Here is an 18973-nt window from a genome sequence, read left to right on the forward strand (position 1 = left end):
GTTCAACCACTTCACGCCCTTAGGACGTACCTGTACATCCTCAGTTATATCTGGATCATGACTACCAACCTGCAGCTATGATCCCCCGGTACCACAATGTTCAACCACTTCACGCCCTTAGGACGTACCTGTACATCCTCAGTTATATCTGGATCATGACTACCAACCTGCAGCTATGATCCCCCGGTACCACAATGTTCAACCACTTCACGCCCTTAGGACGTACCTGTACATCCTCAGTTATATCTGGATCATGACTACTAACCTGCAGCTATGATCCCCCGGTACCACAATGTTCAACCACTTCATGCCCTTAGGACGTACCTGTACATCCTCAGTTTGAAGTGATTACATCCGTGTCATGGCTATCACCCTGCAGCTGCAACCACAATCCCCGTACAAAATGTTCAACCACTTTAAGCCCTTAGGACGTACATGTACATCCTCAGTTTGAAGTGGTTATACCCGGGTCATGGCTACCAACGTGCAGCTGCAATCATAATCCCCGGTACCACAATGTTCAACCACTTTACGCCCTTAGGTCATACATGTACATCCTCAGTTTGAAGTGGTTGTATAGGGATCATGGCCTGCAGCTGCAAACATGATCCCTATACCAAAAAGGGGTAGGCAACCTCGGCACTCCAGCTGTGGTGAAACTACAAATCCCATCATGCCTCTGCCTCTAGGAGTCATGCCTGTATTTGTCAGGGTCTTGCAATGTCTCATGGGACTTGTAGTTTTCACCACAGCTGGAGGGCCGAGGTTGCCTTAGGACGTACCTGTACATCCTCAGTTGGAAGTGGTGATACCTGGATCATGGCTACCAACCTGCAGCTGCAACCATGATCCCCGGTACCACAATGTTCAACCACTTCATGCCCTTAAGACATACCTGTACTTCCTCAGTTTAAAGTGATTATACCTAGATCATGGCTACCAATCTGCAGCTGCAACCAACCATGATCCCCATACCAAAATGTTCAACCACTTTACGCCCTTAGGACATACCTGTACATCCTCAGTTTGAAGTGGTTGTATAGGGATCTTGGCTACCAACCTGCAGCTGCAACCATGATCCCTGGTAAAAAAACGTTCAAGCCCTTAGGACAGGGGTAGGCAACCTCGGCACTCCAGCTGTGGTGAAACTGTAAGTACCTGTACATCCTCAGTTTGAAGTGGTTATACCCCGATCATGGCTACCAATCTGCAGCTGCAACCATGATCCCCAGTACCAAAATGTTCAACTACTTTACGCGTTTAGGACGTACCTGTACATGCTCAGTTTGAAGTGGTTATACCCGGATCATGGCTACAGCTGCAACCATGATCCCGGTACCATAATTTACGGCTGACTATGAAGCAGCTCTACAGCCGCCCAATCATTTCTATAGGGCGTGAAATTGGAAGGTACATCTGTACCCCCGCCCCCTTCCCTTGTGAATGAAGAAACCGGAAACGACGAGGGTTTCGGTTTGAGGTTTACAAGCCGTCACCAATTTGTGAAGCATCCAATCAAACTCATATTGGTTAGATCAGATGCTTTTGATGGTAGAGGAGAGATTTGCGGCCTAGTAGACCTTTGTTTTCTCAGTAAAGAGTACCTGTCGCGGCCCATGCGGTCCATGCTACCACAAGGAATATGGATCATTCCTTGTGATGGCAATAAAGTTGATAAAAAAAAAAAAAATCAAGACCATAGAAAAAATAAATAAAAATAAGTTCATATTCATAGTTCATCATGTCATTTGCGCTACGCCGACGTAACATAGAGAGGCAAGGCCAGTATTCTCAAAGCACTTGCTCCCTAAGTTGCGGCGGCGTAGCGTAAATGGGCCAGCGTAAGCCCGCCTAATTCAAATTAGGAAGGTAGTGGGCGTGTTGTATTAAAATTAACCGTGACCCCATGTAAATGAATGGCACATGCGCGCGCATGCTCAGAATCACGTTGCATATACTCCCTAAGATACGACGGCTCAATGTGTCTGACGTGAACATAACCTACGCCCAGCCCCATTCACGTACAACTTACGTAAACGACGTAAAATCCGACCACAGTTCCGACGTCCATACCCTAACATGACTTAGACCAGCTATTTGGTGGTTTATCTTTGGTTTATCTTTATGCCGGATGTACGCCTTAAGTAAACGGCATAGCTTACTGCGACGGGCGCAAGTAGGTTCGTGAATCGGCGTATCTCGCTCATTTACATATTTGACGCGTAAATCAATAGAAGCGCCCCTAGTGGCCAGCATAAATATGCACCCAAGATACGACGGCGTAGGAGACTTACATCGGTCGTAGGAAGCCAAAATTCAGACGTATCTTGTACTGTGAATTAGGCGCATAGATACGACAGCGCATCCGTGGACTTGCGTGGCGTATCATTAGATACGTCGGAGTAAGTCTTTGTGAATCCGGGCCTATGTATTTATTTATTTATTTATTTATTTATTTATTTATGTAACCCCCTGTGTGCTCAAAAAATAAATAAATGTAAGTTAAATAAATGAATACCATTATTTTTTTTATTTTTTTTAAAGCACCCCCATCCCCCCTGTGCTCACATGCAAATTTGAGATCTGGGGTCTAGTAGACCTGTCGCGGCCCATGCTATCACAAGGAATGATGATTATTCCTTGTGATGGCAATAAAGTTGATCAAAAACAAAAAATCATGACCATGTAAAAAAATTAAAATGTAAGTTTAATAAATAATACATTTTTCTTTATTTAAAGCACCACCATTTCCCCCCTGTGCTCAATCGCAAATGCGAGAATGCATGCACAAGACCCGCATACATATGTAAACCGCGATCGCGCAACACACCGCAAACTGATTGAGAGCAAAAATTCTACCACCAGACCTCCTGTGTAACTGTGAGGGCTTTTAAAGCGTCATTTCTAGCGATTTCTTTTAGGTCCCGTTGTTTGTCACCATTCCACGAGCTTGCGCAATTTTAAAGTGTGACATGTTGGGTATCTGTTTACTCGACATACGATCATCAAAAAAAGGGGGCATTATATTGTGTTTGTGTGTGCACTAAGGTAAAAAGTATATTTTTTTCCCTAAAAATTTGCATTGTAAAAATGGACGCGCAAATATTGTGCGGTATAAAAAATTGCAACAACTGCCATTTTATTCTCCAGGGTCTTTCTTTCTTTCTTTCTTTCTTTCTTTCTTTCTTTCTTTTTCTTTCTTTTTCTTTCTTTTTCTTTCTTTTTCTTTCTTTTTCTTTCTTTCTTTCTTTTTCTTTCTTTCTTTTTCTTTCTTTTTCTTTTCTTTCTTTTTCTTTTCTTTCTTTTTCTTTCTTTCTTTTTCTTTCTTTCTTTTTCTTTCTTTCTTTTTCTTTTTCTTTTCTTTCTTTCTTTCTTTTTCTTTCTTTCTTTCTTTTTCTTTCTTTTTTCTTTCTTTCTTTTTCTTTTCTTTTTCTTTTCTTTTTCTTTTCTTTTCTTTTTCTTTCTTCCTTCCTTTTTTCTTTCTTTCTTTCTTTTTCTTTCTTCCTTCCTTTTTCTTTCTTTTTCTTTTTCTTTCTTTCTTTCTTTCTTTCTTTCTTATTGTTTTATTTTTTTGTTTTTTTTATTCAAGGCTCAATTTTAACCACGCCCCACCACAACTTCTTTTTTTTTTTTCTTTCTTTCTTTCTTTCTTTCTTTCTTTCTTTCTTTCTTTCTTTCTTTCTTTTTCTTTCTTTTTCTTTCTTTCTTGTTTTTTTTTTTTTTTTTTTTTTTTATTCAAGGCTCAATTTTAACCACGCCCCACCACAACTTCTTTTTTTTTTTCTTTTGTCCTGTAGACAGCGCAGACCAGAAGGGGAAGGAAAAGGATCAGAGCTCCTCCTCCTCCTCGAAGGAACCCAGGTACTGATGTTCCTCCTTATACTGTGATTCTTGACAGGGGATTGTCATTTGTTTTTAGATGGGACCTTTCCATTGGACAGAGAGAGCCTGATGACCCGCTATGCTCCATTTTTTTTAGTTTGCCTAAGAAGCCTGAATCTCCAAAAACACCGACCACTCCAAAGATGACCCGATTCCCCCCTCTTCCCGTCACTTCTGACTCAGTGCGGACCAAGTGCAGAGAGATGTTAACTGCAGCCCTGCAGACCGATGGTAATGCATGCCCAGTATTCATACCGTGTGTTTTAGTTTTAGATATAGTTTTTTGTACATCGAGCTAGCAGGTGTTGGCGATGGGTTGGATGGGTGTAGATGCATACTCGGTATAGACTTTTCTCACACTTAAAGGGGTTGTAAAGGTACAATTTTTTTTTTCCTAACTAGCTTCCTTTACCTTAGTGCAGTCCTCCTTCACTTACCTCATCCTTCCATTTTGCTTTTAAATGTCCTTATTTCTTCTGAGAAATCCTCACTTCCTGTTCTTCTGTCTGTAACTCCACACAGTAATGTGAGGCTTTCTCCCTGGTGTGGAGTGTCGTGCTCGCCCCCTCCCTTGGACTACAGGAGAGTCGGGACGCTCTACGTTGCAGATAAAGGAGCCTTGTGTTAGTGGGCATCCTGACTCTCCTGTAGTCCAAGAAAGGAGGCAAGCACGAGGTTAGTATTAAAATGTTTATTGAAATTGACAGTTCACAGGTGGTAAGTAAAGCCAACATGTTTCGGGGAAAGTGCCTCCCCCTTCATTAAGGCTGTGATGGTGAGTATGGTCAGGATGGAGCGTCCCAGTTCTCCGCTATCTGACAGCACCTAAAGGACCCTATTGGAGTTGGCTTTTGGTTCCAGTTCAGTCCTGACCATACGCACCATCACAGCCTTGACGAAGTGGGAGGTACCTCCCCCAAACACGTTGCCTTTATTAACTACCTGTGAACTGCCAATTTCAATAATCTTTAATATTAAATGTGATGGATTTCTATGCCGAGTACCCTACCGAGTGCTCCTCCTCTCTACCCTACCGAGTGCTCCTCCTCTCTACCCTACCGAGTGCTCCTCCTCTCTACCCTACCGAGTGCTCCTCCTCTCTACCCTACCGAGTGCTCCTCCCTCTCTACCCTACCGAGTGCTCCTCCCTCTCTACCCTACCGAGTGCTCCCCCTCTCTACCCTACCGAGTGCTCCTCCTCTCTACCCTACCGAGTGCTCCTCCTCTCTACCCTACCGAGTGCTCCTCCTCTCTACCCTACCGAGTGCTCCTCCCTCTCTACCCTACCGAGTGCTCCTCCCTCTCTACCCTACCGAGTGCTCCTCCCTCTCTACCCTACCGAGTGCTCCTCCCCCTCTCTACCCTACCGAGTGCTCCTCCCCCTCTCTACCCTACCGAGTGCTCCTCCCCCTCTCTACCCTACCGAGTGCTCCTCCCCCTCTCTACCCTACCGAGTGCTCCTCCCCCTCTCTACCCTACCGAGTGCTCCTCCCCCTCTCTACCCTACCGAGTGCTCCTCCCCCTCTCTACCCTACCGAGTGCTCCTCCCCCTCTCTACCCTACCGAGTGCTCCTCCCCCTCTCTACCCTACCGAGTGCTCCTCCTCCTCTCTACCCTACCGAGTGCTCCTCCCTCTCTACCCACCCAAGTCTACATTGCGGAGCACTTTTATATTGCCAGCATAGAGGCAGCAGCCAAGACCCTAACAGGGCCCACCTACATATCCATTGATTACAAACCCCCTTGAAGGATGATGCATCCCAGATCACCCTCAGTGTTACCAAACCCTAGTCCAGGACTGTCACACACACACTCTTTGAACTAGTGCGGAATAATTGTTTGGTTCTTTATGGACGTTATTTACAATTCATGGGTGAGCACAGAGATCTACTAACTGTTCTATTTTTTTTCTACTGCATGATTAATAAGGGGTTCTGTGTGATAATAAGGGCTATTCTTTCTAGAGATTGCTGCACTTTGCCATTTTTACAATACAGATTCAGACTACAGTGTTTTAGCTTCCCTGTTTCTAATGGAGCTGGACCTCGGACCTTTCACACTCCTGTATGGGAGGCCTAGTGTTCCCTTGTCTCAGGAAAGTCGACAATTTATTGTATGAAAAGTAACTACCCCCTGTTTTCTGACTTCATCTTTATCTCATCCTTCCAGGAGATTACAATGCGATCGGTTCAGATTGTGAGCTGTTGGCAGCACAGATCGAGGAGGATATCCTTTTTTTTTAATGCTGTGCTCTTAGCTGGGGCAGAGGTAGGCTGAATACACTTAACCGCTTGCTGACAGCCTCACGTAGGATTACGGCGGCAGAGCGGCTCTCCTGTGATGGCACTCCTGAGTAGGGGGGCGCGATTAGACACCGCACAAGCCGATCAGCGGTTGCCAGCCGAGGGATGTCCGTGGGCACACGCTGATCGGCGAGGAGAGACACAGAACAGAGCTCTGCCTATGTAAACAACGCAGAGCTGTGTCCTGTCACCGGGGATGCAGTGGACTTTGTTTCCATGTAAAGCGCAGAATAAAATCCACCAATCCCTTAGTAAGAACAGCACACTGTGTACACAAAAACACGTGGAATGCCCTAGATGTCAACCCCTTCCCAGCTAGTGTCATTAGTACAGTGACAGTGCATATTTGTGGTACTGATAACTGTATTAGTGTCACTGGTTCCCACAAAGTCTTCTTCTTTCTTCTTTTCTTTTCTTTTCTTTTCTTCTCTTTCTTTCTTTCCTTTCCCTTCCTTCCCTTTTTCTTTTCTTTCTTCCTTCCTTCCTTCCTTCCTTCATTTTTTCTTTTCTTTCTTTCTTCTTTCTTCTTTCTCCTCCTCCTAGCATGGGCATCCACAGAACTTTTTTCGGGGGGGGGGGGGGGGGGGCATAATTTTAAGGTCACCCATGCAATAACAAAAAGTATATGCCACTCACTTCAGGTCAGGATTTCCTGGGGTGTTCTGATGAGTAGGTACTGGCAGTGTATCGCTCGGCCACTGACTGCACTGAGTAGGCGGCGCTGACGTCGGCTGGATCTACACAACATGTACACAGGCCAATCATTGAAGAGGAGCGGTGGAATGGCTGAGCCATCTCATCCGATGATCGGGCCGGGGGTGAGGGAGGGACATCAGATGTGTCAGGACAGAGAGCAACCAGCTGACTCAGAAAAAAGTAAGTGGCGGCCACTGCAGCTGCCAACTACAACCCCACCTTGACAATTCTGGGGGGGGGGGGGGGGAGGGACTGGGAACATGTTACATGAGGGTCAATCAATGCTTTTACCCTAATTAATGTTCCCACTACCAGACGGCTGTGGTCCAAGGGCCACACCTCATATACCATGTTGGGCACCAGGGCCGTAAGCTGCATCAGTGCTGCCAAGAAGTACAAATGGCGTTTTGCCTTCGCATAGCTTGCGTGCCGCTTGTAGGGCCATCAGAAGAAGTAAAGCCAGAGCTTGTTTGGCTGTACTTCTCATGTGGATCGCAGGAGGGGAGTTCATTTTACAATCCTGTGACCAGTTTTCAGCAGGCTGAATCCCGCTGTCGGCTGACGTCACAGAGCCCGTCCAAGCTGGGGCAAGATCGTGACAATATAGTCAGGATCCGCCCATAACTCTGGACTGGCACCTGTCTCGGCCTCTGAGAGCCTGAGCCAGCCATAGGGTGACTGACAGTTACCAGCTCTCTGCTCATGGAGCCCTAAGAACTGAGCGATCAGCGGTGTTTGGTCGCTCAGTTCTCAGTCTTAGAACTGGCGGGGGCAGTTTTAGAATCCACCTAGGAAAGTATGATTTAAAAGAAAAAAGCAGAACTTCTCTGTTGGTTACATAAGTTATCAATGTTTTGGGACCCTTGACTATCCTCACTAGTATATGGGGAGGTGCAAAACACGGACATGAAATACAAGAACCGGATCCGAAGCCGAATCGCCAACTTGAAGGACTCAAAGAATCCAGATTTAAGAAAGAACGTGCTGTGTGGCGCTATTACCCCGGAGCAGATCGCCAACATGAGCTGTGAGGTGGGTTTGCGCTGACTTGGCGGGAAATAATGACCGTACTTTCGACATCTTTTCCAGGGGTTTCCCTGAAAGGGAAGTATGGGTTTAAAGGGAACGGTTTAGTTTTAGGGTTGGGCTGCAACCGGCGATTAAGAGATCTACTGATCTCCTGTAGCCTCTTTGCAGCCGTTTCCTGTCTACATGCATTCCATCTTATGGTCACTTGCAATTTCTAAGTACAGGTTTCCCGATGGGGACAACAGTGGACCATGCCTGCGGATTGTATGCTTGAAATGGCCACTTGTAGTCTCCATCACACGCCCGTGTGACAAGGTAGGGATGCAGGAGCACAGTTGTCAGACCGGGACAATAACAGGAAGTATCTGAACAAAGACTCTTTTATGGCAGGTTTACCAGGTGTTACTTTAACCACTTAAGACCCGGACCAAAATGCAGCTAAAGGACCTTGCCCCTTTTTGCGATTCGGCACTGCGTCGCTTTAACTGACAATTGCGCAGTCGTGCGACGTGGCTCCCAAACAAAATTGGCGTCCTTTTTTTCCCACAAATAGAGCTTTATTTTGGTGGTATTTGATCACCTCTGCGGTTTTTATTTTTTGCGCTATAAACAAAAATAGTTTAGGCCGATATGTATTCTTCTACCTATTTTTGGTAAAAAAAATCGCAATAAGCGTTTATCTGTTGATTTGCGCAAACTGTATAGCGTTTACAAAATAGGGGATAGTTTTATTGCATTTTTTATGTTTTTTTTTTTTTTTTTTTTTTTACTACTAATGGCGGCGATCAGCGATTTTTTTCGTGACTGTGACATTATGGCGGACACATCGGACAATTTTGACACATTTTTGGGACCATTGTCATTTTCACAGCAAAAAATTCATTTAAAATGCATTGTTTACTGTGAAAATGACAATTGCAGTTTGGGAGTTAACCACAGGGGGCGCTGATGGGGTTATGTGTAACCTGAAGTGTGTTTAAAACTGTAGGGGGGTGTGGCTGTAGGTGTGACGTCATTGATTGTGTGATCCCTTTTATAGGGAAACACAATCGATGCTGCCACCACAGTGAACAACGGGGAAGCCGTGTTTACACACAGCTCTCCCCGTTCTTCAGCTCCGGGGACCGATCGCGGGACTCCAGCGGCGATCGGGTCCGCGAGTCCCGCGGTCTCGGAGCTTCGGACTGGGTCGCAGGTGCGCGCCCGCGACCCCACAGCTGGGCTTAAAGGACAACGTATATATATATTGATGTGCCCAGCCGTGCCATTCTGCCGACCGTATATCGGCGTGAAGGGGTCCTTAAGTGGTTATGTGTTACTAAACCCAGGAGGCTGCATTCACTATATCTGGTCCCCCCAGGACTCTGCATTCACTATATCTGGTCTCCCCAGGAGCCTGCATTCACTATATCTGGTCTCCCAGGACCCTGCATTCACTATATCTGCTCTCCCCAGGAGCCTGCATTCACTATATCTGGTCTCCCCAGGAGCCTGCATTCACTATATCTGGTCTCCCCAGGACTCTGCATTCACTATATGTGGTCTCCCCAGGAGCCTGCATTCACTATATCTGGTCTCCCCTGGACCCTGCATTCACTATATCTGGTCTCCCCAGGAGCCTGCATTCACTATATCTGGTCTCCCCAGGAGCCTGCATTCACTATATCTGGTCTCCCCAGGAGCCTGCATTCACTATATCTGGTCTCCCCAGGACTCTGCATCACTATATCTGGTCTCCCCAGGACCCTGCATTCACTATATCTGGTCTCCCCATGGAGCCTGCATTCACTATATCTGGTCTCCCCAGGACTCTGCATTCACTATATCTGGTCTCCCCAGGAGCCTGCATTCACTATATCTGGTCTCCCCAGGACTCTGCATCACTATATCTGGCCATAACATGTAAATGTAATTCATTTTAGTTAATATATAATCTGCTAAATACCTTTTCTCATCAGCAGTATATAGCAGCCTTGTGACTTCTATCAGTGTCCGGTTAAAGCTTGTAGGAGGAGTTTTCATTCTCCCTGGATTGTCCTATAAAGATGCAGGACCCCTGACCCTCTGTCTGGACTGTGCTGATTGGCCCAGTGCTGATCACATGCACTCTCCCAAGGGAAAAAAACAACCTCTCTAGCAATACACACCAAACTGAGCATGTGCAGCTTGTCCCCTAGCCTCTGTACTAACAGGAGATGGATTGGGGACAGTGGAAAAAGGGGATGATCAGAGAAGACAGGATCAAACAGCCTTTTTACACAATGCAGAGGATTAACCCCTTAGGTTCCACAGTGAGTGTAACAACAAGCATGCTTTACTGCATTACAGACTGATTTTACTGCTGTGGGTTTAGTAACACTTTTATAAAAGCTGCAGATTTAAAAACGATTGACTTTTGAAATTGAAATATAATCATACAGGTTACATCAGATTTTAGTCATTGGGTTTACATCATCTAGTGACTACTGCAAGGTGATGGTGGGGTGCAGAGACCTTTTGGGGAACATTATGGGCTGGATTCACAGACAGCGGCGCATATTACTGCCGGCGTAGCGCATCTCATATGCGCTAGAGAGGCAAGCACAGTATTCACAAAGCGCTTGCTCCCAACGTTGCGCCGGCGTAACGTAAAATCGTAGGCGTAAGCCGGCCTAATTCAAAGTAGGTGGAAGGTGGGCGTGATCCATTTAAATGAAGCGTGACCCCGTGCAAATGATGGGCCGAACGAACGGCTGTTCCCTGGTCCATACCTTTGCATGAGTTGCGCCTCATAGATGGGGAATAACTTTACGCCGGACGTAAGCCTTACGTAAACCGGGGCCCAGATTCAAGTAGATTTGCGCAGGCACAGGGCAACGATTTTGCCCTGCGCCCACGCAAATATTTTGCGCTGCCCTCGATTCACGGAGCAGTAGCTCCGTAAATTGCGAGGGCGCGCCGGCAAAATTGCCCGGCGTAAGCACGCGCAATGTAAATGATCCCACCGGGGGCGTAGAGCGCATGCTCCGTCGGGAAACTTTCCCGACGTGCATTGCGGCAAATGACGTCGCAAGGACATCATTTGCTTCAAAGTGAATGGCGTCCAGCGCCATTCACGAATCACTTACGCAAACGACGTGAAATTCAAATTTCACGTCGCGGGAACGGCAGCTATACTTTAGCATTGACTGCCCCTACTATTAGAAGGGGCAGCCTTGCGCTAAAGATGCCGTACGGAAACTCCGTACCTTGCGTACGCAGGGCCCGCGCAACTTTGTGAATCGGTGTTAGTATGCAATTTGCATACTATACGCTGATCACAATGGGAGCGCCCCCTAGTGGTCAACGCAAGAATGCAGCCTAAAATCTGCGTGGCATAAGAGCCTTATGCCACGCAAATTTTAGGCTGCAGTCGGCGTTACGATGTTCCTGAATCAGGAGCATTCGCTACGCCGGAGCAAGTGCGCAATTGCTTCTTGAATCGGGCCCCGTGTATATTAATGCGCCGGGCGCAAGTACGTTCGTGAATCGGCGTATCTCCCTCATTTGCATATTCGAATCGTAAATCAATGGGAGCGCCCCTTGCGGCCAGCGTAAATATGCGCCCACGATACGACGGCGTAGGAAACTTACGTCGATCGGATGAAGCCTATTTACAGGCGTATCTTGCTTTCAAAGTCAGGCACATAGATACGACGGCGCATATGTGCACTTACGCAGCGTATCTAGAGATACGTCGGCGTAAGTGCTACGTGAATCCGGGCCTATGTTTTTTTTTTTTTTTTAGTCCCCCCCTCCCCCCCCCCCCCCCCCCCCCCAACAACTAGCATCCTACCTGTTTTGCCAGTTGCCTTTTTTTCTTGTCCTTACTCCCAGGAAATGGCAAGCAATGAGCTCAAAGAGATGAGGAAAGCCATGACTAAGGCGGCCATTCAGGAGCATCAGTTGTCCAAGACGGGAGGAACGACGACCGATCTGTTCTCCTGCGGCAAATGCAAGAAGAAAAACTGCACTTATACCCAGGTAAGTGCTGGGTGCACCTGGCCTGGAGAACCACTAGAGGGCACTGCTGGGTGTGACTTCAAAACAAAGGGGCCTGATGGATGGAAGCTTGTTGTGACCTTCATCTGTCATCTTTTTTTTTTTTTTTTTTTTTTTTTATAATTTTTTTTTCACATATGATTTTGTTTTCAACTTGAAGGAAATTGTGTGTTGGTGTGTTTTTTTATTTTTATTTTATTTTGTTATTTATTTTTTAACAAAGTGCTGCAAAAGTGACCGCATCTCAATAGTATTTTTGTAGTGGGTTGTAGACTTATTTTAGATACAGATAAAGGGGCAGATCCACAGAGAGAGTACGCTGGAGTATCTACTGATACGCCGGCGTACTTTCAAATTTCCCGCGTCGTATCTTTAGTTTGAATCCTCAAACCAAGATACGACGGCTTCTGGCTTCGATCCGACAGGCGTACGACTTCGTACGCCTTCGGATTGTAGGTGCAATACTTCGGCGCCCGCTGGGTGGAGTTCACGTAGTTTTCCGCGTCGGGTATGCAAATTAGCGATTTACGACGATCCAGAAATGTACGCGCGGCCGTCGCATTTTCTAACGTCGTCTGTAGTCGGCTTTTTCCGGCGTATAGTTATCGTTGCGAAGTCATTTCGCGCAAAGCACGGCGGGAAATTTCTGGACGCATGCGCAGTTCAATCAGCGCGGGGACGCGCCTTATTTAAATGAAACCCGCCCCCTGATCGCCGATTTGAATTCCACCGCCAGAAATACACTACGCCGCCGTAACTTACGTCGCGAACTCGCTGAGGATTTGAATATACGCCAGGTAAGGTACGGCGGCGTAGCGTATGTGGATCTGGCCCAAAATGCTGCTTCCTGGCACTTCATCCTTCGCTTACTACTTGCATAATGTTTTTTTTTTTTATCCTTTTTAGGCCCCTTTCACACAAGTGCGACTTATCCTGCGACTTGGGATTGCAAAGTCGCAGGACATGTCGATTCCCATAAGTACCATTCATTTCCGTGTGACCTAAAGTCTCAGCGACTTCGCCGTAGTCCCTGCACTACTTTGGTGTGACTTTGATGCCATTTCAGGTCCATAGACCTCATGTTTACACAGGCAGTGCTTAAAGTCGCTTCAAAATCGCCGCGACTTTCAGGTCGCAACAGTGTGAAAGGGGCCTTTACTCTTTACTATTCCTCTATTGGCCGGTAGAAGGGGTTCACTTTGCTCTGTGGCGTGAAAACATTAGTTTACCGATGCTCTTGTCTTCCACCAATCTACCTAGTGGCTCTTTAGGGGAGGAGATCCCACTGGACTGACTCGATCAGTCACTGTTTGTAGCTAGGTGATGGTACGGGCGGGTAGGAAGAATATTCTTCCAAAGATTTGTGCCCAACCTGAAAGGAGGGGGCGTTGGCTGCTGCCTCGCTACGGCCTTGTGGCGGATTCCACATGTAACCTTGGAAAGTTGATGGAAAGGAGCGTCCAGTGTCCAGTAAATGTAAGTTTGAAAAGATGTTTTATTGAAGGTAGTAAGGAAGTAAAATCAAGCCAACGTGTTTCGGAGGAACAGAGACTCCTTCTTCAGGGCAGTTGCTGCATTCTAATAGACAGGGAAGGATCCTAATCAGGTGTTCCCATTGGTGTGAACAGCATTTGGCATTAGGGTGTGCACCCCAGAACACAAACATACATGTGTATATCGGCAGAGCAGGGGATTTTTTTCCCAATTCTTATTCATTTTTTATTTTTATATTTTACTAATATATAAAATATAATTAAAAACGAAATACATTTTTTAGACTCTTGATACTGCACCAAGGCTGAAAAAGGGTTAATACCGCCAGAGGCACATTGCCGGCGGTATTACCCCGGTGTCCCATTGTTTTCAATGGGAAGGAGCGGTATACACACCGCTCCTCTCACCGCTCCAAAGATGCTGCTTGCAGGACAATTTTTTTTCTTTCTCCCGCCAGCGCATCGCCTCAGTGTGAAAGTCCTCGGGGTTTCACATTGAGAATGCTGGGGCAGGAGTATTTCAGGCGCTATTTTTAGCGCTAAAACGCCTGAAATACGCCTCAGTGTGAAAGGGGCCTATATAAACTCGCTTTCCTGTTAAAAATAAGTGTACAATGCAAAACTCTGGTGGGAGTGACAAGATGTCTGCTTTCCCCCTTCTCAGATTATCCTTACTATGGAGGAGTGCGGGGGTGTAGCAAGATGGCGGCGACGGAAAGTCACTTCCGTTGCCAGTTCTGACGAGACAGCGGCACTCTGACATCCATTCATCTGATCTTTGCGTTACAGCCACACCTGAAAAGGATCCTTCCCCCCACCAATAGGCATGCAGCAACAGCCCTGAAAAAGGGAATGTCCCCCCGTCCCCCCCCCCGAAACACATTGGCTTGATTTTACTTGTTGCTACCTTCAAATAAAAAAATCACTTTATTAAAATAAGCAGCACACTTGCATTGAGGTTGGCATGAACCGGCATGGATAGGTAACACCTGAGACCAAGCCGCTGTGATCAGTGTGAGGCTGTAGGCATCGCTGAGCAATACGTGACCAGAGATGACAGGGAGCCAGCTCTAGGTATGGATAGTAACGGCGGCGTTCTCGGCTGCACACAAGGATGAACGTTGTCAAATGCCTGGTGGATGTCGGGAGAGGGGGTGTGCGTTTCAAGAAATGTAATGTGCAATCTTTGGATTTGATGCCTTCAATAAATCGTCTTTTCCAACTGGCATTTCCTGGATAGCGGGCGCTCCTTTCTATCTTCTTACCAACCCACCTAAGATTTCCGCTTTCTGAGCAAGATGACATTCGCACACTTCCCCCGATGCCATATGGCCGTGTTCAGAGCTGATGATTGGTCACTGAGACACTAAGGCCCCATTCACACCTGAGCGTTTTGTCGCCTGAAGTGCGACGCTCCAAAACGCTAGAGGGGAAAAAATACATTATACCCTATGGAGATGGTTCACATCTCCGCTCCAAAACGCTTGACGCCGAATTCCTGAAGCTCAAACAAGTTTGCGCGAATCGGGCGGTTTGGGCCTTTTTGAGCGTTTGTATTTCCCATAGAAAGTAATGGAAACACTCGATTCAAGCGTCTAGCGTGACAACGAGCGTTTTCTACGGGCGTTTTGTCGCTTTAATCAATAGAACATTTCACCCAGGCAGAAGATAAAAGAAATCTACAAACAGCAACAAGTGATGAAAAGATGATCATTTTTCCTATTGGCTAAAATAAAAAACGTCGAAGTACAAAAACGTCAGACGACGCTGTATGCAAACGCGCAAATATGCATGAATACGTGCGACAAAACGCCGGAAAAAACGACCAAAACCCCTACGCTCAGGTGTGAATACAGCCTTAGTGATGCATTGTGGAAAGGCAGGGGGCGTGTCTTCACACGCTAGGGGAGGAGTGTTGTCTTTATGTGCCAAGCGCAGGTTCTCTTAGAGGTAAAGTCACGTGTGCCAGGGGCTAGTTGGTGAATGTTTGGTATAATGTGGGGGAACATAATGCCACTTCTAAAATCACCACCTTTTTAGTATATGTACAAAAAATGAAAATAAAAATGTGTTATTATATGTTGAACATGTTTGTGTCTCTTTTAGGTGCAGACACGCAGCGCTGATGAACCGATGACTACGTTTGTTCTGTGCAATGAGTGCGGAAACCGCTGGAAAGTAAGCTTCATCTCTAATCTCTACATTGCTTTCAAATGTTTAAATCTGACCCATACTTTATCCAGTCCAGGACACAGGACTTATATTCTGGTGATAACCCCGCCCCCACCCCTAGAGCTACCCATATAACGCCGCCCATGCCCCATACTTGTATAACCCCGCCTATGCCCCTACAGCATACCCATATGACCCTGCTCATGTCCCTAGAGCAGGGGTGTCCAACTCAATTTCATCGTGGGCCACATCAGCATTAGGATTGCCCTCAAAAGGGCCGGTTGTATCTGTAAGATTAGATGTCCAGCGCATCCCCTCCTCTTACACTAGATGTCAAGAGCCCCCCCACCATCAGAAGTTGAGCCCCCCACTCTCCCTTACATCACAGTGCACCCCCCTTACATTATGCTGCTGCTGAGAAGAAGCTGGATGCATTGCTTGAAAGCAGACAGTAAGGGTCTGGAGGAGCCCAGAGGAGGACTGGAGCTCCTTCTGCATGAAATTGCCTGGAGGGCCGGATTCGGCCCACTTGCCTGTTTGACACCTGTGCCCTAGAGTGTACCCATATAACCCTGCCCATGCACCCAGAGCGTACCCATATAACCCTGCCCCTAGAGCGTACCCATATGACCCTGCCCATGCCCCTAGAGCGTACCCATATACCCATGCCTATGCCCCTAGAGCGTACTTTTAAAACCCTACCCCCTAGAGCATACCCATATAACCCTGCCCCCTAGAGCCTACCCATATAACCCTGCACCTGCTCTTAGAGCCTACCCATATAACTCTGCCCTTAGAGTATACCCATATAACCTCACCTATGCCCCTAGAGCGTACCGATATAACCGTGCCCATTCGGGGAGGTTTATTTTTTATTTTTTTTGCTAGTGTCCCCTAGGAGATGGACCTGCTCTCCTCCTGGAGAAATAATTTTTCTTTTCTAAATCTTTTGAAATGTTGTTTTCATTTGAAACTCCTGATAACATCCATCTGCTTTTATTGCCTTTTGCGGCCTAGCAGTTTACAGCTTGGTTGTACCCTGGGGACCGTACCCCCCCCCCCCCCCCTGTATGGGATCAGCCTGTGATGCAGCGGGGTGCTGCTGGTCCATTTCTATGGTTCTCAGACCCTGAAGACCCCTTCTGGGGATATGCCCATCATTTTGACCTTTTGATTTACCTGGCAGCATGGATAAGGGTTCCTTTTGTCTGCAGTTTAGTGGGCAGAGGATTTGGGTGTTATTCACTTTATGATGGTAACCCCGGCTATTTTGTATTTTTTTACTTCTTGGTTTGAATTTATTGAGGTTTTCACTCCTATCTGAATTGTATCTCAGAAGGATGAGCTAACTGCATCACTCCTCCTAGATGGCGCCCACTTGATCCACTAAGAACGCACATTGCTGCATTCCGGCTGCCTCTTCTATAGAGACACAGCCTCAGGAACTCCGCTCCTAGGTTATAGCAGCAACTTCTCTAGACACACAAACCCCCATCCATTCGGCAGCCCTGAATCGCAAGTACCCCACAGGTGATCCCCCCCCCCCCCCTCACTAGCTATGGTAGACCATAGGAGCAAAGGAGCTGGGACTAAAGTAGTGAGGGGTTAGAACCTCTGTAAGGTTTTGTTGTCTGTGTCCATAGAAATGGACCATAGAAATGGTACGCTCTAGGGGGCAGGGTTATATGGGTACGCTCTAGGGGGCAGGGTTATATGGGTACGCTCTAGGGGGCAGGGTTATATGGGTACGCTCTAGGGGGCAGGGTTATATGGGTACGCTCTAGGGGCATAGGCATGGTTATATGGGTACGCTCTAGGGGCATGGGCAGGGTCATGGGCGGCATATGGGGCATGGTCGGCAAAATTTATTTTCACTTCCTGTGTAATCGCTGGGACAGGAAGTGAGTGGGAATATTGCTGACAAGGACACAGACAGCAGTTAAGATGTGACAAAGGTTTTACCCTTTCGCAATCTGACCTCTCTGTTGGTCAGCAGGCAACCAGGTGGAGAGGAATGCCAGAAGGGAATGTATTACTTGGCCGATAGACCATGTCAGTTTAAAGAGGACCTGTCATGATTGTCTAACTAATGTAGTATGAATGTTTGCAATAACATGTTTGCTTTTGTGCAATGTGATGGAATGTCGTCCATCCCTACTGTCAGCCAAGGTTCATAGGCTCACTTGTGAGGTTAGTACAGCGATCTCCCCCTGCTGAGCTGTTGTGTTCTGACAGGGGGGTGGCTCCCCCACCAGAACACTCTGCCATTGGCTGAGAGCGCTGATCGGGAGTCAAGCGGCTGCTGGTTTTCCAGTTTTTCCGCCCCTCCACATAAGCGTCTGTGTAGTTGCTAGGAAAGGAGGGGAAGGGGAATACTATAAAGTGTGACCTGAGTGCCGGCTCGGAGTATGCTGAGATCACATCCAAGATGGCGGTGCCCAGAAGCAGTCTCGGGGCTTTTGGATGTCTACACAAGGGAGGCTCTAAATACACATATAATCTGATGGAAAGATTGCTGTTGAAATAATGAATCTAGTGCCAGGATCTCTTTTTTAATAGATTTTTTGATTAACTTTTATGCATTCTCTTCCTTTGCAGTTTTGTTAAGGACTCTACAAGTGGCCTGTCTCATCTTCTTCCTCCTTTCACCGCGCCGCATGCAAAGACGCCAATTCCACACCGAGCCTGCCATTTATTGTTATATATACTTATATATAGAACTATATATATATCTTTTTATTTTTTTTATTTTTTGTTTTTTTATGTTTTTTTTATTACTCATTTTTTTCCATTGGTGGAGAAAACACGTGATTATGTTGAAGGCTTGATTTGCTGTTTGCATTCCATGAAGAGGACCTGTGGCAAACTGGGGTTTGCCACTTTGTAATATTACTACCTGATTGTATAAAGTAATGTTGACCTTTGTCTCGACCTTGTCTTAATCTGTACATACAAATCCTCTGCTTCCTGCCCTACACAAGGGTTGTGCCTTACAACTATTCTTGTAGGTCATAGGACACACTAGGACCACTTCTTCTTCACCTCTTCTAAGGTGCTTGGGAAGTCCTCAATGGTGAGCTGCTCTATGCATCATTGTTTGTAAATATGGGGCGCAATGGTGATGCCCCCTGGGGAAGGGGGGCCCATCATGCCCCGTACTCACAGTATAGCCTTAGTCTTCTGAGTTTAGTTATACTGGCCCGGATTCACAAAGCACTTACGCGGCGTATCTCGAAATACGTCGGCGTAAGTGTAAATATGCGCCGTCGTATCTATGCGCCGTGCCCATAAACTGAGATACGCCTGAAAATAGGCTTCATCCGACCAACGTAACTTTCCCACGTCGTCGTATCGTGGGCGCATATTTACGCTGGACGC

The 18973-nt window shown here is 46.7% G+C and overlaps 1 protein-coding gene across 4 annotated transcripts in view; it reads left to right on the forward strand.

The window, feature by feature from the left end:
• TCEA2 (transcription elongation factor A2) overlaps nt 1–18521 on the forward strand; it is a 135929-nt gene extending 117408 nt beyond the window's left edge. For all 4 annotated transcript variants that reach the window (XM_040329718.1, XM_040329716.1, XM_040329717.1 and 1 more), the window contains 7 exons: nt 3798–3861; nt 3980–4113; nt 6052–6108; nt 7759–7913; nt 11766–11912; nt 15530–15601; nt 18194–18521. In XM_040329718.1, coding sequence (XP_040185652.1) covers nt 3798–3861; nt 3980–4113; nt 6052–6108; nt 7759–7913; nt 11766–11912; nt 15530–15601; nt 18194–18202 — 638 coding nt within the window. In that variant the 3' untranslated portion in view covers nt 18203–18521. The remainder of the gene's footprint in view (nt 1–3797; nt 3862–3979; nt 4114–6051; nt 6109–7758; nt 7914–11765; nt 11913–15529; nt 15602–18193) is intronic.
• Nucleotides 18522–18973: the final 452 nt, after the last annotated feature.

The sequence above is a fragment of the Rana temporaria genome, chromosome 12 (genome assembly GCF_905171775.1).
Source record: "Rana temporaria chromosome 12, aRanTem1.1, whole genome shotgun sequence".
NCBI classification, from domain to species: Eukaryota; Metazoa; Chordata; class Amphibia; order Anura; family Ranidae; genus Rana; species Rana temporaria.